At 53.8% G+C, this 24221-nt stretch overlaps 2 protein-coding genes across 2 annotated transcripts; both read right to left on the minus strand.

Moving 5' to 3' along the window:
- Positions 1 to 1614: 1614 nt before the first annotated feature.
- On the minus strand, positions 1615 to 9720 carry LOC104055104 (protein-arginine deiminase type-1). The gene is made up of 16 exons (XM_009556187.2): positions 9422 to 9720; positions 7283 to 7463; positions 7140 to 7212; positions 7002 to 7063; positions 6789 to 6906; positions 6578 to 6703; positions 5913 to 6091; positions 5725 to 5828; positions 5542 to 5653; positions 5334 to 5441; positions 4639 to 4787; positions 4358 to 4502; positions 3669 to 3762; positions 3298 to 3377; positions 2514 to 2642; positions 1615 to 2424 (listed from the first exon to the last, which is right to left on the minus strand). The coding sequence occupies exons 1-16, from the start codon at positions 9511 to 9513 to the stop codon at positions 2191 to 2193; spliced, it is 1986 nt and encodes a 661-aa protein (XP_009554482.1). The 5' UTR covers positions 9514 to 9720; the 3' UTR covers positions 1615 to 2190.
- Positions 9721 to 11962: 2242 nt separating this feature from the next.
- Positions 11963 to 23969, minus strand: LOC104055103 (protein-arginine deiminase type-1). The gene is made up of 16 exons (XM_009556186.2): positions 23796 to 23969; positions 21856 to 22030; positions 21329 to 21398; positions 19781 to 19842; positions 19504 to 19621; positions 19263 to 19388; positions 18555 to 18730; positions 18366 to 18469; positions 17931 to 18054; positions 16994 to 17101; positions 16761 to 16912; positions 13693 to 13837; positions 13311 to 13404; positions 13136 to 13215; positions 12547 to 12672; positions 11963 to 12446 (listed from the first exon to the last, which is right to left on the minus strand). The coding sequence occupies exons 1-16, from the start codon at positions 23885 to 23887 to the stop codon at positions 12213 to 12215; spliced, it is 1986 nt and encodes a 661-aa protein (XP_009554481.2). The 5' UTR covers positions 23888 to 23969; the 3' UTR covers positions 11963 to 12212.
- Between the last annotated feature and the right edge of the window lie 252 nt (positions 23970 to 24221).

A 24221-nucleotide genomic window follows, 5' to 3' on the forward strand; every position in this document is an offset into this window, starting at 1 on the left:
CAGGGCCCTCAGCCGCTCCCACAACCCCTGTTCTCCAGACCCTTCCCCAGCTCCTTTCCCTTCTCCGGATGCGCTCCAGCCCCACCAGGTCCTTCTTGGAGTGAGGGGCCAGAACTGAACCCAGGATTCGAGGTGCAATCCCTTCCCTGCTCCTGCTGCCACCCCAGGGCTGAGCCAAGCCGGGATGCTGGTGGCCCTCTTGCCCAACTGGGCATGATTCCTCCCCACCACACACACAGCATCTCCAAAAGCAGGTCCACAGCCGTCAGAGGGCACCATCGTGCTGCCGGCGTCATCGTCCATCCCACAATATCCCTCTCTTAATATTTCCCTTTAATATTCTGCAGGCAAGATGCAAAGACGGGAAAGTGTTTGTCTCTTGGTGGTTTAATGCACACAGGTGTGAGTTTGTGCATGTGTGTGAGATTCTGAATGTGTAGAGAATCATAGACTCGAGGAATGGTTCGGGTTGGAAGGGACTCAAAATGGTGCTAAGAGATGGGTTTGGCCCCTGGGGGATGCGGGATGACAGCATTGAACTGGTGGACCCGGTTCCAACCCCCCTGCCATGGGCAGGGACACCTCCCACTGGCTCAGGGGCTCCAATCCCCATCCAACCTGGCCTGGAACCCCTCCAGGGATGGGGCAGCAACCGCTGCTCTGGGCAACCTGGGCCAGGGCCTCCCCACCCTCACAGCAAAACATTTCTCCCTGAAAGCTCATCTCAATCTCCCCTCTTTTAGCTCAAAACCTTTCCCCTTGTCCTATCTCTGCCCTCTCTGATCCAGAGCCCCTCCCCAGCTTTCCTGGAGCCCTTTTTAGTACTGGAAACTGCTCTAAGGTGTCCCCTCAGCCTTCTCTTCTCCAGGCTGAACAACCCCAACTCTCTCAGCCCTGGGGTGGCAGCAGGAGCAGGGAAGGGATTGCACCTCGAATCCTGGGTTCAGTTCTGGCCCCTCACTCCAAGAAGGGCCTGGAGGGGCTGGAGCGCATCCGGAGAAGGGAACGGAGCTGGGGGAGGGTCTGGAGAACAGGGGTTGTGGGAGCGGCTGAGGGCCCTGGGGCTGTTTATCCTGGAGAAGAGGAGGCTGAGGGGAGAGCTCATGGCTCTCTGCAGCTCCTGAGAGGAGGTTGTGGGGAGGTGGGTGCTGGGCTCTGCTCCCCAGGGACAGCCATGGGACGAGGGGAAATGGCCTCACGTTGCACCAGAGGAAGTTTAGATTGGTTATCAGGAAAAATTCCTTCACTGAAAGTGTTCTCAGGCTCTGGCAGAGGCTGCGAAGGGCAGTGGTGGAGTCCCCATCCCTGGAGGGGTTTAAAGCCGGGCAGAGGAGGTGCTCAGGGATGGTTCAGTAGCAGACAGGGACGATTGGACTCGATGATCTCTAAGGTCTTTTCCAGCCAAGTGATTCTGTGACTCTATGGAATCATCCCTTTCTCCCTCCGCAGGGTTTTCGGCTGCTCCTGGCCAGCCCCAGCGCCTGCTACCAGCTCCTCAAGGAGAAGCAAGAGGAGGGATTTGGTGAGGCAGCGATGTTCCAGGGTAAGGGCAGAGGATGAACGACTGGGTTGATGGGTTGGTTTTGCCTTCTTCCGGCACATTGCAATGGGGTGGGTGAATGCACGGCACCCTAAAATCCAGCTGATGGCTGGGGAATGTTGCCGGCAGCAAGGATGGGGGCCAGAAATAAGGAGAATTAATTGAAAAGCTGTGAGGATTTTCTTTCCCAGGTTGGGATGGAGCTTGCTGCTGGTGACCCCTGCAGTGGGGGAGCTTCTGCCTCAGACCTGGCAGCCTCATCCTCCTTCCTCAACCAGGGGAGGTTCAGATTGGATAGTGGGAAATATTCCTTCATGGAAAGGGCTGTCAAGTCCTGGTAGAGGCTGCACAGGGAGGTGGTGGAGTCTCCATCCCTGGAGGGTTTCAAAACCATGTGGCTGTGGCCCTTGGGGACGGGGTTTAGCAGGTGCGGTGGGTTTGGGCTGAGAGTTGGTCTGTATGAGCTTAGAGGGCTTTCCCAACTTCAAGGATGCTGTGATTCTCCGATTCAGACCGTGCACCAGCAAGAGAGAAGCAAGGAGAAAGCTGCAGCCCTTCTTTATTTCAAATGCAGGCCAATGGCTGAAGGCACTTGGAGGGAAGGGGAGAGGAACGTGGGGTAGAGGAGAGATGTAGGTGCTGAGGCCACTTCAGGGCACCATGTGCCACCATTTGAAGGCGAAGGGCTTGCGGCGGACATTGGTGCCGCAATGGACCTCACCGGAGAGGATGTGGTAGGAAAAGTAGTCGTTGATGAAGGTGCAGGTGAGGCCCAGGGGCTCCAGCAGCTCCCGCACGCGCTCCTCCAGGCAGCACTGCCCACCCACCCGTGGTCCAAAGGGCTTGGGGATGCCCAGGTGCCTGCCCAGCACCAGCATGTTCACCTGGAGCGTGGAGATGGCGGTGAGAGTGCGATTCACAGCCCAAATTCATGCCCAGGGACTGGGGCAGGAGGGGAGGATGCTGGAGTTACCATGTCGGGGAAGAAGGCTCCGGCGCCGGTGTCCACGTCACCTTGGAAGAGCTGGGGGATGTCAAGGATGTCCTGCTCGGCCAACCCCAGCTCCCGCTTCAGGATGTCCCTGTTCCAACTGATGCAGCTCTGACGGGAAGGAGAGGGTGTCAGTGGTGGCCCCAGGAGGGAGGGGGAGATGGATGGACAGAAGGATGGATAGAGGGAGAGAGGAATGGGTGGATGGAAGGGTGGGTGGATGGACAGAGGGACAAAGAGATGGAGACAAGGATAGCTGGACAGACAAAGGGAGGGATGAGTGGATGGATTGACAGAGGGACCAAGGGATGGAGACATGGAGAGCTGGAAAGATGGAGGGAGGAATGGGTGGGGGATGGACAGAGGGATGGAGGGACAGTAGGGCAAAAGGATGTTGAGCGCACAGAAGGAGGGGTAGAAGGGGATGGATGGATGGATGGATGGATGAGCAGATGGAGGGCAGGACAGAGGGAGGGATGGGTGGAGAGATGGAAGGATGGAGGGAGGGAGGGATGGGTGGAGAACGGGATGGACAGAGAGAGGAAGGGGTGAAGGGGTGGATGTGTGAATGGAGCGATGGATGGAGAAAGTGAGGGAGGAAAGAATGGGTGAATGGAGGGGTAGACAGAGGGATGGGTAGAAGGAGGGAGACGTGAAGAGAGGGATAAAGAAATGGGTGAATGGAGAGAGGAATGGGAGGAGGGCTGGACAGAGGGGTTGAGGGACAGGGTGGCCTGGAAAGGAGCCCCCTGCTCCCCTTCCTCACCTGGACATAATTATTGAATTTCCGGAGTGTTTCATTAGACAAAATCTCATTTATCGTTGGCTTGGGCACCCCGTCCAGTCCTGCAATACAAATAACTGGGCAGAGATTCTTCCCCCAATACGTCTGGGATGAGGCAGAAGCTCCCCCACTGCAGGGGTCACCAGCAGCAAGCTCCATCCCAACCTGGGAAAGAAAATACTCACAGCTTTTCAATTAATTCTCCTTATTTCCGGCCCCCATCCTTGCTGCCGGCAACATTTCCCAGCCATCAGCTGGATTTTAGGGTGCCGTGCATTCACCCACCCCATTGCAATGTGCCGGAAGAAGGCAAAATCAACCCATCAACCCGATTGTTCATCCTCTGCCCTTACCCTGGAACATCGCTGCCTCACCAAATCCCTCCTCTTGCTTCTCCTTGAGGAGCTGGTAGCAGGCGCTGGGGCTGGCCAGGAGCAGCCGAAAACCCTGCGGAGGGAGAAAGGGATGATTCCATAGAGTCAGCCTCCTCTTCTCCAGGATAAACAGCCCCAGGGCCCTCAGCCGCTCCCACAACCCCTGTTCTCCAGACCCTTCCCCAGCTCCGTTCCCTTCTCCGGATGCGCTCCAGCCCCTCCAGGTCCTTCTGGGAGTGAGGGGCCAGAACTGAACCCAGGATTCGAGGTGCAATCCCTTCCCTGCTCCTGCTGCCACCCCAGGGCTGAGCCAAGCCGGGATGCTGGTGGCCTTCTTGGTCACCGGGGCCACCGCTGGCTCGTGTTCAGTTGCTGTCATCCAACACCCCCAGGACCTTTTCTAGCCACTCTTCCCCAAGTCTGGAGCTGCACACGGTTGTTGTGACCCAAGTGCAGGACCTGGCACTTGGCCGTGTTGAACCCGTGGGTCTCAGTGGATGGATCCCACCTGTCCCAATCCCTCTGCAGAGCCTCCCTGCCCTCAAGCAGATCAACCCTTCCACCCAACTTGGTGTCATCTGCAAACTTACTAAGGATGCACTCCATCCAGATCATTTGGGGGGGTATAAAGGTTGTACCCCACGTTTGTCACCCCTGGGACAAGTTACCTTCCGATCGGGTGCAGGAACAAAGCTGAGAAACTCATCTACATGGCCAACTTGAAGCCAGTCGGCAAAGAGCTCCACAGGTGCTTGCACTTGTTGGGCGAAGAGAAAATCCTTGACGGTTTTCGCCATCCGTCGGCCGCCAAATCTGGGGGAGCGCAAGGCAGGGGATGGCATATGGGGGTGCCCAACGTGGTGCTTTGCTTGCAGCCACCTCAAATGGGGCACAAAAGCCCTGTTTTGGGGGGAATGCACTGCTCAGACCTCCCCATCCTGCATCTCACCTGGGGAAGCTGCTGCCTATCAGGATACGGCCCAAGGGGTACTCCTTGCCCCGCACCGTCACCGGGGGGCTCACCTCCAAATTACCAAAGGCATCGAGGCTGGAAGCACCCTCCGGTGCTTCCCGGGCGACATAACCAAAATCAGGGCCCTGGATGGCGGAAAAAAAAGGGATAATGGGGATAAAAAGGATAATGAGGGAAAAAAAGGAGGGTAATGGGGGAAAAAAAAAAGAGGATAATGGGGAAAAAAAGGAAGATAATGGGGGGAAAAAGGAGGAGAAAGGGGAGAGAAAGGAAGAGAAAGGGGGTGAAAGAAGAATAACGGGGAAAATTTAGGATAATGAGAAAAAACAGAATAAAGAGGAAAAAAAGGAGGATAATGGGGAACAAGGAGGGAATAAGTGGCAGAAAAAGGATAAAGAGGGGAAAAGGAGGATAAATGGGGAAAAACTCGAGAATAATAGAGGGTAAAAGGGAGGATAAGGGGAGGGGGGGAAAGAAGCATAATGTTTGAAAAAGAGGCAATAATGGTTAAAAAAATCTGTAAGCACCCAAAATGCTGCACTCCCAACTTATGCTCTGTGCTGGCTCTTCCCGTGCCAAAAAGGCAAGAAAAAAATAGATTTATCTTATTTTTTATGGATTTGCAAAGCTTTGTGCCTTGCTGGAGAAGGGAGGAGGAAAGAGATGGGTACCAGGATCCTCTTGACGGGGAAATCCTTCAGCCCCCGGTCACGGGGCGAGTCGAAGACGACGGGGAAGGTCTTGTGGGGGGCTTGCACGTAGCCAAATTCAACCTCGTCCTGGTGAAGGGGTGGAGAAGATGAAGGGGTGGAGGAGATGAAGGGAGCCTTCCTGGAGCTGCCACAGCAAGGATGGGTTTGGGCATCATCCTGCACCCACCTGGATCCAGCGGTCCTGGCCGTTCTCCGGCAGCGGGCAGACGGTGAGCGGGCACTTGGCTTTCTCAGCCATGGCACCCACGGCTGCCACGAAATCCTCATTGTCCTCCACGCTGGGAAGAACGATGGGACATGAGGGCTGATCCAGCACCAGACAGGGTGCAGCCCCCTACCCAGCACCTACCTGCAGACATAGACCTCCAGTGGCACTGCCGTGTTGGGAGTCATGATCCACGGAGCCACGCGGAAAACCACGGTGTCGGTGAAAATTGGCGTCTCCAGCAACCCCTGGGATGGGGAGGGAACGTGGGTTTGGGCTCCACTCTCCACCATTAGAGCTCATCCTGACACACACACACCCCCAGCTGGTACCTTCTCAGGGCTCTCCAGCAGCGTAACGTGGAAAGCCACCAGCCCGGAAAAGCCAACATCTGGGAAGACGAGCCCCTCCACGTAGAAGATGCTCTCCTCCTGATGCCGGCTGGGTTTGACGGCGTAGGCGAGCTTCGAGCCCCCCAGCACGTGCTTGTACTCCTCCAGCGCGACACTGTCTGTGGGTGCAAGGCCCATGCAACCCCCTTAACAAACCAATGCCTTTCCTGCACCATTTCAGCTCCAGTTTTTGTTTAAACCTTGCGGAAAAAAAGGCATATTTGATCCCACGGAGCATACACAGAGGGAGCAAAATCATCTGGGGCATCAGCTATGCCCAGAGCAGTGGTGGCCACCCCATCCCTGGAGGGGTTCAAGGCCAGGTTGGATGGGGCTTGGAGCCCCTGAGCCAGTGGGAGGTGTCCCTGATCCAGTGGGAGGTGTCCCTGATCCAGTGGGAGGTGTCCCTGCCCGTGGCAGGTGGTGGGACTGGGTGGGCTTTGAGGTCCCTTCCAACCCAAACCATTCCATGATTCTATGATAAATCCCATGGGATGTAGGTTGGATGCTGCAGAAGGGATAATTGCTCTGTTTTAAGCGTTTTGCTTGAACCCCAGTAATTTGGGGTGTCTGTGCCCCACCAAACCCCAGTGTTGGGCACTCACTTCCACCATAGAACACGCCAACTTTATCAGCGTCGCTATAGTCCACGTGCAGGATGAGGCGGTGGCCAGTGAAGATGGTGCGAGGTCCTCGGGTCCTCAGCACCAGCTGTGACATGTCCTTCAGGTCTGAAGGGAAAAAGGGTTTCAGAAAGGAGGATTTAAGGGTAAACCATAGGTAAATGGTAGTTTCTTGTATGGAATGTGGTGGTACCGGCGTAGGAGCGGATGGCGGTGTCACTGTTATCTGGTTTCTTGCCTTGGGGTTCGTCACGGTCGCAGTTCACCAGCAGGATGGCCCCATGTCCATCGGGACCCCATGTCCACGTTGTCTGGGGAAGAGGGGAATAAAATGGGGCTGAGAACCACCAGCCATCACCCGTCCTGTCCCATAGTAGCCCTGCAGGTCTTCCATCCTCCTTCATACCTTGTCCAGCAGCGTTCTGTTCACAGCTCCGCTGCGGCTGGTGTCGGCATCCAACGAGACCTCTGCGGGGACAGGGATGCTGAAGGGGAGGACCATCCCCACCAGCTCCATGATTTTGGGGCTCCCTCTCTTACTTACCCACGCAGGTGAGGTACAGCATAGCTCTGCCCACAGGCACCCCACCGGCCTCCGCAAAGTAAGAAATCCTGACCTGCAACGAAGAGCAGGTGCTCACCACCATGCATAGAAGGGACAGATCCTGCTGGCATCTCAGCACTCACCTTTTCATCTCCTACGTCCTTGCTGAGAGCATCCATGGCCAGCAGCACCTCAGTGCCAGCGGCCAGTGGCCAGCGGCTCACGCTGGAGGGCAACTTGATGCTTTGCGTCTCATGCACCACATAGAGCTTCACGCCCAGCGTTCCCTGCACGTGGAAGGCAACGGCATCTTTGGGGGCACATCTGGATGGGGGAAAACTCTGTGAGACCCTCAGGAGAACCGTGGAATTGTTTGGGCAGAAGGGATCTCAAAGCCCATCCAGCTCCAACTTCCTTGCCATGGTCAGGGACCCCTCCCACTGGATCAGGGTCTCCAAGCCCCATCCAACCTGGCCTGGAACCCCTCCAGGGATGGGGCAGCCACCACTGCTCTGGGCAACCTGGGCCAGGGCCTCCCCACCCTCACAGGAGAACATTTCTCCCTAAGATCTCATCTCAATCTCCCCTCTCTCAGCTCAAAACCACTCCTCTCGTCCTCTCCCTGCCCTCCCTGATCCAGAGCCCCTCCTCAGCTTTCCTGGAGCCCCTTTCAGCACTGGAATGAGGGGGAATAGCTGGAATGATACAGTGTTGGGCCATCCGCAGGTGAGGGAAATCCTGCGACAGGCAAGGAATCTTGCACTGCACAATAAATCCTGCAATGTGGTGTTGCAACAAGTCACACAGAATACAATTATCCCTGGAAAATGCACTTGCAACCAGTCCTGCGAAGTGCAACAAACGCTGCAAAACGTGATCAGAGCCAATCCCGTAAAAGGCAATTGCAACAAATCCCTCAAAAGGCGATTACAACAAATCCGGCCAGAGGCAGCCAATCCCCCAATAGTCAACTGCAACCAAGCCTGTAAGATGCATTGAACTTTGTAATATTAGAATCAGGGAATCAGGGAATGGTTTGGGTGGGAAGGGACCTCAAAGCCCATCCAGTTCCACCCCAGCCATGGACAGGGACCCCTCCCACTGGATCAGGGGCTCCAAGCCCCATCCAACCTGGCCTGGAACCCCTCCAGGGATGGGGCAGCCACCACTGCTCTGGGCAACCTGGGCCAGGGCCTCGCCACCAGCACAGGAGAACATTTCTCCTTAAGATCTCATCTCAATCTCCTCCCTCTCAGCTGAAAACCCTTTCCCCTCATCCTCTCCCTGCCCTCCCTGACCCAGAGCCCCTCCCCAGCTTTCCTGGAGCCCCTTTCAGCACTGGAAGCTGCTCAGAGGTCTCCCCGCAGCCTTCTCTTCTCCAGGCTGAACAACCCCAACTCTCTCAGCCTGTCGGTATCGCAGTATTCAATTACAATGAACCCTGGCAAACGCAATCCCACCAAATCCTGCAATATTCTATTGAAATAAAACCCAGGAGCTCTTTGGGGAGGGTTTTTTTGGGGGATGGGGCCTCGAAATCTTTGTGTTTTACCCCACGGCAGAAAGTCCTGACGGGCTGCAACCCCTTAAGAGCAAAGCAAAGCCGCGATGGCCGGGCAGGCTGCAGCTCGCGTCGCTCTGCCCCGGTGCGAGCAGCCAGGGCTGATGGGCACAAATCCTGCTCCTCCGGGAGGGAAGCACGGATTCACCCCCAGGGTGGATGGGAAGAACCTAACCCGAGGCCAGCGGGAGAGGATGCAACGCTGTCGGCAGAAGTGGCGCAGTGGGTTGGGATGCCTGAAGACATCTAAAACCCCAAAGCTGTGGCCTGAGGTGGGCTTTAAGGAAGCAAACAGCAAAAGCTGCTGCCAAGCAACCATTGAACTTGGGCTGGAGCCAGCGAAGCAGCTGAAACACCCGGTGCCGGGAGGTGACGCCGCGGTGGTTTTGTGGTTTCGCTTTTCCGCATTCACTCGAAAAAAGGAAATATTCCCGTTTTGCCAGAGAACGCAGCAATCCCCCCAGACGCGATGTGGAACTGAGCCCGGGGCATCGCTTAAAGCTCCCAGGGTGGGATTTTGCACCCAAAAAGCTGCACAATCCCCCCTTGGAGGGCTCCCCATCGTGCTCCAGAGCATCCCCTTTCTCCCAGGGCTCAGCGTCCCATGGAAAAACCACCCCAAGCAGCAGCATCACACCGAGGTGATTTTATCAGCTTGATTAAGGGGATAAAAGCAAAAAGAAAGGCAGATTTTCTCCCGCCCGGGGTCACGGGCGCTTACCCGCGGATGTCCAGGGAGAGCTCAGTGCCCAGCACGTAGACGGTGCTGGTGGGACGCTGCGTGGAGAGCTGGACGCGGCGCTGCTGGGCCATGCTGGTGGCCCCCTCCGAGCACCCTTGGGTGCTGCGATGGGTGCCAGGAGGGGGTTTATAAAGCCTGTCTGCTGGGAGGGGATTAGCCAAAGCCCGGCCTAATCCCACCTCCAGGCTGGGTGTGCGCGATGCCCGCTTGTACTTCCCGGTGATGGAGCATGAATCAGTGCTGGGGGGAAAAGCACCCCAAGACACCCACGAGGCATTTGGATTCTCTATTTAAGAAGCTCGAGGGTGGTTTTTTTTCCCCTCAGCACAAAGAGACACTAATGTGACCAGCCACCCTTAAACCCACGCTGTAAAATATTCAGCGTGACATCGGAGCCGAGCTGGGGACATGCCAACTCTGGGCTTCAAGGGGTTTTATTTCTCCTTCCAAAGGGTTTTATTTGCCCAGCTGGAAAAAAAAAAAAAATTGGCTTTAATTCTTCTCTTGGGGGTGGGATTGAAGGTGCGGCATGGGTTGAGGGGTTGTTGTGTCACCTGTGGTGGGGACAGCAGACACTGCAACTGCTTTAATCGTCTTTGTTTTAATTAAATCCTCATCAGGGTGTGGGAGAGCCCTTTGTCAATGCAGCTGTCCCCCACCAACTCCTGACCGGGTCATGCGCTGCTGGTATTTAATATTGCTCCTCAGGGCTGGGGGAACTCGGCTGAGCTGTAACTGCTGGAGAAAGGGGGTTTCTGGGGCTAGAAATAATCTTTTTGGTAAAAAAAAGGAGGTCTGAAGAGAGTTGCATGACCCCCTTGAGGAGCATCCCTTTGGATTCTCAAGCACTGCTTGCAAACGGTGTCACAGGGGTGTTTTTACACCTCAAAAAGTACTGCTAGAAAAGTTCCTGCCGCAAAGGAGATTGCCCCCAGAAAGCGTTTTTTAGCCCCATAACAGCTCCCAGGGCTGCACAGGGTGAAGCGATGCCTGGGACAGGAAATTGGTTTCAGTTCCTGGTGCCCATCCCTGTTGGGTAAGGGCAGCGCCAGCAGCAGAGATGGGCAAAGGTGCCAGGTGGGGACGAGGAAATGCCACACTTGAATCACAGAATCAGTAGTTTGGAAGGGACCCACGGGGTCATCACGTCCAGCCATTCTTAACACTCCCTGAACCATGTCCCTCAGCACCTTGTCCACCCGTCCCTTAACCACCTCCAGGGAAGGTGACTCCCCCCCCTCCCTGGGCAGCTGTTCCAGTGCCCGATGACCCTTTCCGTGAAAAATTTTTTTCTGATATCCAACCTGACCCTCCCCTGGTGGAGCTTCAGGCCATTCCCCCTTGTCCTGTCCCCTGTCCCTTGGGAGAAGAGCCCAGCTCCCTCCTCTCCACAACCTCCTTTCAGGCAGTTGTAGAGAGCAATGAGGTCTCCCCTCAGCCTCCTCTTCTCCAGGCTAAACACCCCCAGCTCTCTCGGCCGCTCCTCGTCAGACGTTCTCCAGCCCCTCACCAGCTTTGTTGCTCTTCTCTGGACACGCTCCAGAGCCTCAACATCCTTCTTGTGGTGAGGGGCCCAGAACTGAACACAGTACTCAAGGTGCGGTCTCACCAGTGCTGAGTACAGAGGGAGAATCACCTCCCTGGACCTGCTGGTCACTCCGTTTCTCATCCAAGCCAAGATGCCATTGGCCTTCTTGGCCCCCTGAGCACACTGCTGGCTCGTGTTCAGTCGGCTGTCAACCAACACCCCCAGGTCCTTCTCTTCCTGCAGCTCTCCAGCCACTCTTCCCCCAGTCTGTAGCGCTGCATAGGGTTGTTGTGCCCCAAGTGCAGGACCCGGCATTTGGCCTTGTTAAACCTCATCCCATTGGTCTCGGCCCAGCGGTCCAGCCTGTTCAGATCCCTCTGCAGAGCCTCCCTACCCTCCAGCAGATCCACACTTCCACCCAGCTTAGTGTCATCTGCATCAATACTGCATTGAGGGTTGAGTGCTGAGGGTGCACTCAATGCCTTCATCCAGGTCATTGATAAAGACATTGAACAGAGCTGGACCAGCACTGAGCCCTGAGGAACCCCACCTGTAACGGGCCTCCAGCTGGAGTTAACTCCATTGACCATCACTCTCCTGGGCTGAAATCTGGTTGGATGGCCCAACCAGTTTTCAGCCCAGGAGAGTGTGCAAGGAGAGTTGCTTGAGACTAAAAGAGGGAGAGAAAGAGCAGCTGGAGCAGGTGCAGACAGAAAAGGAAATTTCTTCATTGGGGAGGGTTTAAAATGATTTACGTGGGGATGGGGCTCTGCCTCCACACCGTGCCAGGGTGAGGATCCAGTCTCCCCAAGGGAAAGCAGTTTCTAGACCGATATAGGGAATTTTAAGGAATTTTAAGCTAATTTTATTAGCTACAAACTTGGGATAAGGGGCTCTAAACCCCTCTAGCAGTGGGGTGGGACCTCAGACCCCCAAAGCAGCCTCCTTGCTGGTTGACTTGCACCCACCATGCTCCAAAAGATGCTCTGTGTCTATTCTCCACCCTGCCCCAATCCCATAAAACCACCATTCCCATAAGAAACCCATGTGCTTAAAGAAAAGGTTTTCAGACACCATTTCCAACCCAATCACCATGGAAGAAAGGACGAGAGATGGGGAAGAGCTGCACCCTCAGTGTTAATGCAGCTTTATTGGCAACTCCCTGTATCCTGATGCATCTTCTGATGCACCAACCGCACCTTCATCCTTCAGTTGCAGGACCTGAGCCCATCCCTGGGTGCTTCAGGGCACCATGTGCCACCATTTAAAGGTGAAGGGCTTGCGGCGGACGTTGGTGCCGCAGTGGACGTCACCAGAGAGGATGTGGTAGGAGAAGTAGTCATCGATGAAGGTGCAGGTGAGGCCCAGGGGCTCCAGCAGCTCCCGCACGCGCTCCTCCAGGCAGCACTGCCCACCCACCCGTGGTCCAAAGGGCTTGGGGATGCCCAGGTGCCTGCCCAGCACCAGCATGTTCACCTGCAGCCAGACCAAAAATCAGTGTTTTGCACCCAAAAGGTGTGTTTGCATCAGGTGTGAATGGGAAAAGAGGGAGGGGAAGAGGTGCCGTGTGTCTCACCATGTCCGGGAAGAGGGCTTCTGCATGGGAACCCTTGAGGTAGAAAAGCTGGGGGATGTCGATGATGTCCTGCTCGGTCAAGCCCAGCTCATGCTTCAGGAGCTCGCGGTTCCAGTCGATGCAGCGCTGTAGAGAGGAAGGAGAGGAAGGACTTGGAATTGCCACCCTTGGACATTTCACCCCCCAGATTCCATGCACAGCCCCCTGTGTGCCCCATTGCATCCTGCCTGGCTCCTCACTGGCTCCATTGCATGCTGTCCAGATCCTTGCCCACTCTGTTGCATTCCATCCCATCAACCTCCTGAACCCATCCCCAACCTGAGCAAGCTTTTCCCTTCAGTTTTGAAACCTCTGTTGTCACCTTGCAGTGGGACAATGGGAGGGGGTGACCTGGCACCCAAGGGTGTCTGGTTCCTTCATGGATGCTCTTCTTGATGTCCGCTTTCTCACTGCAACATGCAAACCGTGCCATGGTTTCTTGCTTTTCCCCTGGATCTCTAAAACTGTTCCCCACACCCAGAAATCGCCAGGCAGTGACATACAGGCAAGGAGAGCGAATCCACCTGAATCCATGGCTGCAAAGACCCACCTGCACGTGCCTGTTGTCGTTCTTCAGTGACTCGTCCACCAGGATCTCATCAATGCTTCTCCTCTCAGTGCCCTTTATGCCTGTACGAGGACAGGAGCAGAGCGGTAAGGGACGCCAGTAAGGGATGCTGGTGGTCCCCACCATGCGACAGGGATGTCCTCACTCCCTCCCTTACCGATGAGCTGCATGGCTTCACCATGGCCCTGCTTCTGCTTCTCCCGGAAGAGCTTGTAGCAGGCATTGGGGCTGGCCAAGAGGAGACGGAAACCCTGCAGGAGAGAGCCCAGGGGTCACGCTTTGCTGTCGATGGGATAGTTTGTCCCGCCGTTCTGCTGAGTGACACCACGGTGACCTCAAATCCAGCCCCAGGGGGTGCAGGGCACATGGGATGCCACCACTGAACGGTGCATGAGATGCTGCATCACAGGATGTGCAGAAGCCACCCAAGAACTCACCATTTTCCAGGAAGCAACCCCAAAGGAAAGTGCGTCACCCTTTTTTTTGCCATTGCAGCAGATGCCCCACGCAGGAGCAGAGGGAGCTCCAGTGACCGATACCTTCTTATCATGAGCAGGAACAAAGGTGAGGAATTCATCCACGTGGCCCACAGCTAACCACTCCGAGTAAATTTCCACCGGTGCCTGCACCTTCTGGGCGTAAAGGAAATCCCTGACCACCTTGGACATCCGCCGTCCAGAGGCCCTGGGGAGTAAAGGGAGGAGGAGAAAGCAAGCAGCAATTTCATAGAATCACAGAATGGTTTTGGTTTGAAAAGACTTTTAAGATCATTGGGCCCAACCATCGCCCCAGCCCTGCTAAGCCCGTCACCAGACCACGTCCCCAAGTATAACATCTATTCTTCTTTTAAACCCCTCCAGGGATGGGGACTCCACTCCACTCCACCCGGGCAGCCTCTGCCAGAGCCTGAGAACCCTTTCAGGAAAGAAATTCCTCCCAATATCCAACCTAAACTTCCCCTGGTGAACCTTGAGGCCATTTCCCCCTGTCCTGTCACTGCCTACCAAGGAGAGGAGACCAACCCCCAGTTCACCACAACCTCCTCTCAGGCAGTTGTAGAGAGAGGGAGAGTTGTAGAGAGAGGGTCTCCCACAGACTCCTTTCCCCCAGACTAAACAACTCCAGGGCCCTCAGCTGCTCCTCACAAGGCTTGTCCTTCAAATTTTGCTGCCATCCTTCCTCTGAGCATCATGCCAAGGGCAGGAGATGCATCTGCACATCCCATCGTCATGGGAAACACCAGGAAGAAGCTGGAAATGCTCTGGATCTACACCTAGATAGGCTAATATATACAAATAAACAATGTACTTCAATATTAACGTATGGAGTGCACCCTCCGCAAAGTTGTGAGTGACACCAAGCTGAGTGGCGCAGTTGTCACACCAGAAGGATGAGATGTCATCCAGAGGGGCCTCGACAAGCAACAAGGCTGAGTGCAAGGTCCTACACCTGGATTGGGGCAATCCACAGTTTCAATACAGGCTGGGAGACGATGTGATTGACAGCAGCCCTGAGGAGAAGGGCTTGGGCTGCTTGGGGGGGAGAAGCTCGACATGAGCCAGCAACATGTGCTCACAGCCCAGAAACCAAACATGTCCTGGGCTCATCCATAGCAGTGGGACCAGCAGGGAGGGAGGGGATTCTGCCCCTCCTCTCTTGTGAGACCCACCTGGAGCCCTGAGTCCAATTCAGGATTCCGCAATATTAGAAGGAGATGGAACTCTTGGAACGGGTCCAGAGGAGGTCACGGAAATGATCCAAGGGCTGGAGCACCTCTGCTGTAACAACAGGCTGAGAGCTGGAGTTGTTCAGCCTGGAGAAGAGAAGGCTCTGGGGACACCTCAGAGCAGCTTCCAGTGCTGAAAGGGGCTCCAGAAAAGCTGAGGAGAGACTTTTTCCCATGGGCCCAGAGCGACAGGACAAGGTGGTTCCAGAGCAGTGGTGGCTGCCCCATCCCTGGAGGGGTTCAAGGCCAGGTTGGATGGGGCTTGGAGCCCCTGAGCCAGTGGGAGGTGTCCCTGCCCATGGCAGGGGTGGAACTGGGTGGGCTTTGAGGTCCCTTCCAACCCAAACCATTCTGTGATTCTGTGATTCTATATTGATAGACCTATATCACGTATCTGTGTTAAAAATTAATGCATTTTTATGTATTTCATATATTAATATATACTTTATAAACTAATATTTTATTTCTATTATTATAACTTACATAATAATTTCTTCATATATTAATATATTTATTTCTATTATTAATACTATCTCTCTAGGCCATATGTACCTCCAGGCGTCTCTGCACGTCACACCCTGTTCTTAGGCACTTTTGGATTTAATTCTCCCCCATCCCCATGAATCCTAACTCGCTCCTCACAGGGGGTGAAGTTTCCTTAATCAGCCGGCAGCAGGCTGGGAAAACATTAATTAAACATCTGCTAATAAGGGATAATTACAATCCCGCCGAGGCTGGGAAAATGCCATTTCACTGCCACTATATGGAAGCAACCTCTGCAACTTGCAGCAGGGCAGGGGGGGAGCATCCCGTCTGTTATCCCGGATCAAACACCATTTGGATTCATTCCAGTTGTTGTTTTTCCGGGAAAAGAACATCCTTTGTGGAGGATTTTGCAGGGCGCTGTTGTTCCCGCCTGGCTGCCAAGCACTGCCTGCCCAGAGTGAAACAATTCCCAGCTATTCAGGATTTTACCCTTTCCCAGGTTCCCCTGCTTTTCCTTTCCACAGGATCATAGACTCGTGGAATGGGTTGGACTGGAAGGGACCTCAAAGCCCATCCAGTTCCAGCCCCCGCCACGGCCAGGGACACCTCCCAGTAGGATTGGAGTAAAAGCACCAACAGTTTGAGAAGGGGTAAAAATCAGAGCAATGGTGGGAATTTGTAAAGGATGAGAGAACAACGACAAAAGTGGAATCTGAGATTTAGAATCATTGAATCATAGAATGGTTTAGGTTGGAAGGAACCTTAAAGATCACCCAGTCCCACCCCCTGCCATGGGCAGGGACCCCTCCCACTGGATCAGGGGCTCCGAGCCCCATCCAACCTGGCCTGGAACCCCTCCAGGGATGGGGCAGCCACCACTGCTCTGGGCAGCCTGGGCCAGGGCCTCCCCACCTTCATCGTGAAGAAGTTCTTCCTTATTTCAAGTCTAAATCTGCCCCTCTCCAGTTTACACCCATTGCCCCTCGTTCTGTCACCACGAGCCTTTGTAAACAGTCCCTCAACGCCTTTCCTGTAGCCCCTTCAGGTACTGGAAGGTCACTATAAGGTCTCCTCGAAGCCTTCTCTTCTCCAGGCTGAACAACCCCAACTCAGCCTGTCCTTGTATGGAAGGTGCTCCAGCCCTCGGATCATCCTTGTAGCCTCCTCTGGACCAGTTCCAACAGGTCCATAACCTTCTTATGTTGAGGATTCCAGAAGTGGACACAATACTTCAGGTGAGATCCAGATGATTTGATGGGAATTAGCCCCAAATTCCCATTTTGATGGGACCTGGCCCCAGATTTCTGCTCTGAGTGGTGCAATTCCTTCTCATGTAAGGGTTTTTGGTGCTTCCCTGCATCCCAGAAGGACAGCTCGAGCCTCCCTGCACCTCACCAAGGCAGGGAGCTGCCGATCAGGATGCGGCCCAGGGGATACTCCTTCCCTCGCACCGTCACGGGGGGGCTGACCTCCAGGTTGCCGAAGGAGTCAAGGCTAGAGATGCCTCTCCGGGGGGGCTCACGGGTCACGTAGCCAAAATCGGGGCCCTGGGGAAGAGGTGATCATAATAGGGATGCACCAGGCAAGGGATTCAGGGGGAACAAAGGGGTTGGGATGCAACGACGCACCAGGATCTTCTTAAAAGCAAAGTCCTTCAAGCCTCTGTTCCTGGGCGAGTCAAAAACAACGGGGAAGATCTTGTGTGGCGCTTCCACGTAGCCAAACTCCAGCTCATCCTGTTGCGGGAAGAAGAAGAGGAAGAGAAAGAAAGCTCCTGGCAGGGTGATAACCATCTCGGTGAGGCATATGGTGAGGGTGGAACGGGAAATGGGGAAACCTGGCAAAGCCCAGCTGTTTACCTGAAGCCCAAAGGAGGCCTTGATCTCCTGGGGTGACACCCCACCCAGCACCATGGCACCCAGCATGGGCCACCCCTGGGGAATCAACATGTGGCCACAATGGGCAAGGAGACGGGGCAGGGATGGCAGGGCTTGGGCACGCTGTGAGGTGCACATGGTACATCCAGCCGGCATGGGTCGTGTCCTCCTGGCAATGTACTGTGGGGTCCCTCGTGCAAGGGACACCCTCTTACAATGCCCCATGGAGTCCCTCTTGCCATGGAGACCCTCTTACAATGTCCCACAGTGTCTGCCTTGCAATGGGATCCCTCTTGCAATGAGGTCCCTCTTGCAATGTCCGTAGGGTCCCTCTTGCAGTGGAGTCCCTCTTGTAAAGACCCACAGGGTCCGTCTTGCAATGGTGTCCCTCTCACAATGCCTCCATTAGGTCCCTTTGGTAATAGAGTCCCTCTTGTGATGTCCCATGGGGTCCCTCTTGCATTGACCTATTGGGTCCCTGGACAACATCCCTCTCTCTTCTGGTTGCCACCACCACCATTTCTGCAAGCTTTAATCTACAGTTGCCCAGTTCACCCCTTAGCACCAGGTGCCTCCCCAAGCAAGTCACTCCCTCTCAGGGGTGTCAGCAACAGTGATGACACCCTCTGTGCCCCAGGAGCCTGTAAGGGACCAGAAGAGCTACATATTACAAGCATCAATTGATGACCTGGATCCAGCGGTCACTGCGGGTTTCAATCTCTGAGCAGATGGTCAGCTTGCAGTTGGCTTTCTTCATCAGGACCCGTAGCCCTTCCAGAAAGGCATGGTTGGGCTCTGAGCCCTGCTGGATGCTGAGGAGAGCAGAAGAAGTGAACGCTGCAAGGGGGGAATCACAAGAACCTTCAACTACCCCAACCATGCAGCCCATTCCTAAATGCACCAGGTGATAGTCCTGCATGAGTTTAGCTCCTGGAGATGGTCCTCCAACCTTTCTCCTTGGAGTGCAGCAGTGCCAGCAGGGTCCCTACTCAAACATCAGGCTCTGGTAGAGCAGGCTAAAGCCTGGCTCACCCTATAGACGCTACGTAGCAAGGAAAGGTCAAAAGCTCCTCCTTGGAGAGTCTTCCAAGGTAGGAGAGTGATGAGTTGACGTTCCTCCTACCTGCAGACAAAAACCTCCATAGGTTGCTGGGTGTTGGGTGTCATTATCCAGGGTGCCACACGGAAAACCACCGTATCCGTGAAAATCGGGGTGCCTGGCGCATCCTACAAGGGGTGAAACACCAGGGAGTGATGGTTGAAACCCCCACATTTGAAGGGGTTTGCAGGGGACAGGGCAAGCCCCACATACCATATGGTGGACTTCCAGCAAGCTGGCACTGAAGGAAACCAACCCGGAGAAGCCCATGTCAGGGAAAGCCAACCCTTCAACGTAGAAGGTGTTTTCCCCGTTGCCAACATGGTCCAGCACGTAGGAGAGCTTGTCCGGCCCCAGCACGGGTTTGTAGATGGGGTGTGAGTCATTCCCTGGAGAAACACCGACATACCCAACCCAAGACAGGGTGACCAACCTGTCTACTGGGCTGGAAGGAGGCACCAGCAAGGATGTGGCTGATGCCAGCACGGTTTGCAGAGGAGCGGGTGTGCCTCCTCTTCTCTGGGGAAAACACTTGATCTTCTTCGTACAAAGAGGACTTCGTACCCTCAGGTCCAACCCTTTCAAGGTGCGTGGTTGTAGTTAAGCATCTAATGATATACCTGGCTTCCCTGACCTGATTTTCGGCCAGGAGCTGCTGGAGACCCAGCTGCCAGGGTGTTCAAAGGCAAAACGAGATGGGCTGCTTTGGTGACTGGGTCATCACCTGCGCCAAGAAGGTGCCAGGAGCCACGTGGGGGTTTCCCACCCCGTGGGAACATCTCAGCAACCTCACTAGGAAAAGCCTTTTTAAAACCTTTTTCCCTTGATTTTTTCCACTTAACCCCATCTTCTATGGAAGGAAGGAAGGAAGGAAGGAAGGAAGGAAGGAAGGAAGGAAGGAAGGAAGGAAGGAATACTCACGGATAGCATGGAAAACCCGCACTTTATCCGCATCTGACTCGGAGATGTGCAGGACCACCTGGTAGTCAGCAAAGACACCACTGGGACCTTGAGTCCGCAGCAGCATGACAGACATGTCCTGAAGGTCTACATGGGAGGAAAGATGGAGAGCGGAGACATGGAATGAGGGGATGGATGGTGCAAGTGGGAAACACCCCAGTGCGACCTTTGGGGTCTCCTCATGGTGCAGATGACACCCTACCTGCAGTGGTCCTTATGTCCACCTGACCGCTGTCCGGCCCCCCCGTGCCGGGGCTGTCCCGGTCGCAGTTGACCAGCAGCACGGCACCTTGCCCATTCGGACCCCATGTCCACTTGGCCTGGAGGAGAAGCACCCAAAGGGGATGAGAGCAAGATTTCCCCCATCTTGGCCTCATCCTGGACCTGCTGTTGGCTGTTTAAGAAAACTACACCCCTTCTGAGAGAAGACTGCAAGCGGCTGCACCCTTTGTGGAACCTACGGCAAAGCTTCTCCTTACCTTGTCCTTCCCTTTGCTCTTCACCCTCCCACTACGGCTCAAGTCCACATCCAGGGATACGTCTGAAACATCAAGAGAGAAGGAAGCCACTGGCAGGAGAAGGAAACTGGCATTTTGGGCTCATCCTTGGCACTAAGAATGTCATCCAACACCAACCCCACCTTCATGCCCCAAAGCTGCTCCAGACCAAACAACTCCATCAAAATGCTGATAGAAAAGCCAACCTGATGGGTTTTTCATGGCTTTTCCCTTTTGGTCTCCAGCTATCTTCTCCCATATTGGTTCACCGAGAAAGGACGTACCCACTTCATAGTATATTTTGCGTTTTCACTGATTTCATATTGACTGTAGCGTTTTTCATGAAGCTAAAACACAGTGGAGGCATCAAAGTGCTTTCACCATGGGTGACTGGACACCTAAATAATTACTAGGTTTGATGCAATGTTTGAGAACTTTCCCTTACAGAGGTCTTCTTGGCCCAGACCTCAGCCTCTGCTGCAATAAAGCAGAGGTTTACAAACGACATCATCTAAACCCTACATAAATCTGTCGTAAAGCCTATCCAAACGCAGAAACTCCTCCAAATTGGCTATGCAGCATGTGAACAACACAGGCATTGACCACTGAGTGGTCAAGCATTGGAAGAGGCTGCCCAGAGCAGTGGTGGAGACTCCTCCATCATGTAGACATTGTATTTTGGGACATAGATTAGCAGGCACGGTGGTGTCAGGCTGATGGTTGGACTGGATGAGCTGAGAGGTCTTTTCCAACCTTAATGGTTCTATGAAGCACAGATTGTCCTTCTCCTTGATGCAGAGAGGAAGACATGGAGAAGCTGGAAATGAAGCTCTAAATCTAAGCATGCGAAGAGCATTTATAAGGTAAAAGCCCTGTGGACAGTGGTGGCTCCAGATGGCTGCAGCCCATCAGTAATGGAACATGGGAAACCATCAGCCTCTTCAGGTGCAATTTTGGGAAGCATATGCATGAGTTAAGGACACAGGTCTCACTGTCATGTGAACGCTTTAGAAAATCCCAAATTTAGTGTAATTAATCCATCCAAGTGGAAGGCTCTGCATCCAGACTGGTTGTCTAGACTCGCTTTGTAGTCAGCAGAGGAAAACCGGCATTCAAGGGAATGATTCACCTCATCACAAACTCTTAAAATAGGTCAGACAACTACACTTTGGTGCCTGTTCCTCTCCATGAGCTGCAACGGAGATCAAGGAGGGGGACGCTGACTGAAGTTGGACGAGATGATCTCCTTTGGATCCTCTTCTGCCAACGCAATGGTCTTGGCAGGCAGAGGAGGATGCTCAGTGTTTGCGTTGGGTGGGGACACAGCCCAGCCTGTGTCTTTTTTGCACCATATAAGGCAGCGTAACACCATTTTAATTATTTCCCTCTTGCTTGTCAGCATCAGTCAACACCCAAACCTTCAGATGGGCAGCCTGCACCCCCCTCTTAACTGCCATGCCATGAACCCAACTAGACGTTGGCGCCAGGAAGGGTTGGCCGGGTTTGAACAAGTGTTGCTGCAATACCTACCTACGCAGGTGAGATACAACCAAGCCACCGAAAGCTCATTGTCTTCCCGTCCATAGTACGAAATCTTAACCTGTGAAGACACCAGTAGATCGTGACCCAAGTCTTATGTCCCATCATGCTGAGTAGGTCTTTCTACTCATTGGGTTGACCAACCACCGCTATACAACAAATTCTTGGAGGGTTCACCCAAGCCATTCTCCATTAATCAGCCAAATCGTTTCTGTCTGCTTCAGTGCAAAAATCAGGCACGGAAAAAGCCAAGGTTGGAGTATTTTTGCTGCTTGGCATAGAGTTTCTGGCACCAGCTTTTGCAAACACTGTCATCTTTAGTGTGATTTCCTTCTCCTTCTTGGTTTCATTTTTCGTACGTGGTAGTTACACAATTTGTTTTAAACTGGAGTTTTTTCCATGGAAATGAGCCCAGTGTCAGCATTACCTTGAAATGCTCGAGTCTGCCCCAAATCCTCCCTTTTTTCCTGGAAGATTCAACTTATTTGTCCAGTTTTGGTTCATAAAAAGCCACTGACCTTATTGTCGTTGACGGTCCTGCTGGTGACATCGATGGTCACTACCACCTCTATATCGGGATCCAGGGGCCACCTGGAGTTAATCATGGGTTTTGTCACAGGGTTGTGGATGACATGGACTGTAACCGCTGAGGTGGCGTGGACATCAAATGACGTGGCACCTTTGGGGGTAGATCTGAAACAGAGAGCAGCGCTGGGTTTACAAACCAAGTTGTCCCTCCTGTTCTCCTCTGCGGAACCTAATACTTGAATGTGGAATTAAAATCCAGCCTTAACTGGGTGGAAAGGACTCGGAAACTATCTTTGGGTGATGAAATGCGTTGTCTAAATTTTATATGGATTATCTCTGTGGTGGTGTTGAGCAAGAAGAGCTCCCACTGGAGCTTTGGCACGTCCGTCCGTGGTTAAGCCCAGATTGTGAATCGCTGAACTTTGAGCATCCAACCTCCCTCCACCACAGCAAAAATCCCTCAAAATTTCAGCATCCCAGGACAAAACCCCAACAAAGAGTTGGGACAACTTTTGATGTCAACAATCTGGGAGATGGTTATCACGAGACCATACTCTGGCCAAGAAGATGCCCAAACTGGATGGGAGCCTGAATCCGAGCACGGAGAACCCACACCCCACCTGCATGACATCCCTCACCTTTGAAGTGTTGCCTACCTGCTCATTACAGCCCCAGCACCTCCATCCCAGGAGCACGAGTGCTCCGACCTGTCTGCCACCGGGAGCCAATCTCCCCGGCCACGTGTAGAAAAGGACAGGGAGATGAATTTTAACAGAGAATGCAACAGAAAGAAACACACGGGAGGGATTTATTCCTCGTGTTACTCTTGGCGTGGCATCCCTGGTGCCTGCAGCAGCTTGTAAATGGAGATTAAAGTGTCGTCTCGCTTGTTACCCCTCGTACTTAACATCGTGCAATGTTCTAAATCCACCTTCATGCTGATACACATCATGACTTCACAACTTTGGGTCCATTAGCCCTGACTTTACAGCCCTCCCACCTCAGTATCACCACCGGATTCCCACCAGGCTCCATCCTCTGCCCCCAAATAGCCCAAAGTCAAAGCTTGGCTCATCCATCACCGAGTTCCCCTCAGCCAAGTGATCTCCATGGAACTGAATGGGGTTTGACGCCTCTTCCAACCCAAACCGTTCTATGATTCTAAGAAAAATAGTTGCAAATGATAGGGTTTACACATTCCCACCTGGCTGAGAGGAAAAAGAAGACATTTTTTAGGGCAGCTAAAGCTCAATTTGAAGGCTTTTTTGGGGGACGACAGCACATCCTGGCTCAGCTCCAACACACAGCCCCAATAATTGCCCCGGATGCAATGCCGACTGGTTTGTCCTCCAGTCTCTGTCATTATAAACACAATTTATTAAATAATGACAATGTGACAGCAGGGTAAGTACAGCCTCGTATCTGGCCAATAAGCAACCCCCATATTTGATGCTATAAAAATCTCTCTTTATGAAATCGCCCTCGCAAACCCACTGGTGGATTTTTTCTGCCTGAGCCACACATTTTATTCTTTCCCCCATTTTTAGCTTCGGCCAAGTTGCTCGGCTTGAATTTCTCTTGCCTAATATTTTCACAGCCAGAAATAGATTCCACGTAGTTGGGGCGTGCATGGGCTTTGCCTGCAAATCGTCATGGGTCAGCTACGCTTCGACGCCTCGCGTTTACCGGGGCCAATGTCTCTCCTTTGGGCGCAGCTCCCCATGGAACATCATCCCCTAAAAGAGACCCAGTGGGATGTGTTCCCCGTTGCTAAATCCTTGGATGAACTCATGATATGAGCTCAAAATGAGCTCTGATGTTCCCCTCTAGCACTCATTTCTCCTCCAAAGAGCAAACTCACCCCTGAGCTCCCAAAAAAACCCTTCAGCTCTACAGAAAACAATGAGGATACCCCAATCCCAAACCTTACCGGCGTGTATCGAGGAAGACCTCGGTACCCAGCACGCAGACGGCGTAGGTGGCATGGCTGGTGGACATCAGCACAACGTGACGCTGGGGCATGATGTGCCGAGGACGGAGACTGCATGTGAAGGAAGCTGCTGCCGGGCTTTGCAGGTAAACCAGCACGACTGGATTAAAAGGTGAGGGAATTTAACTCCTCCTTCCTTCGATGACGGGGTTGAGGCAGGGGACCCTGCCGTCTCCACCTCCAGCACCCAGCAAGCTGCCATCTGGCTCAGGGAGATGCAGGCGATAAGGCAGCCCCTGGGGGGGCACAGGGAGCTCTGGGGAGGGGATATGGGGCAGGACAGGGTGGGTGACACCCAGCCCTGCCCCAGGATGCTCTGCAGAGACTCTTTTAGGGTTTGTTCTCACCTTTTTATTCTCTTATAGC

This window comes from Cuculus canorus, chromosome 21 (assembly GCF_017976375.1).
Source record: "Cuculus canorus isolate bCucCan1 chromosome 21, bCucCan1.pri, whole genome shotgun sequence".
NCBI classification, from domain to species: domain Eukaryota; kingdom Metazoa; phylum Chordata; class Aves; order Cuculiformes; family Cuculidae; genus Cuculus; species Cuculus canorus.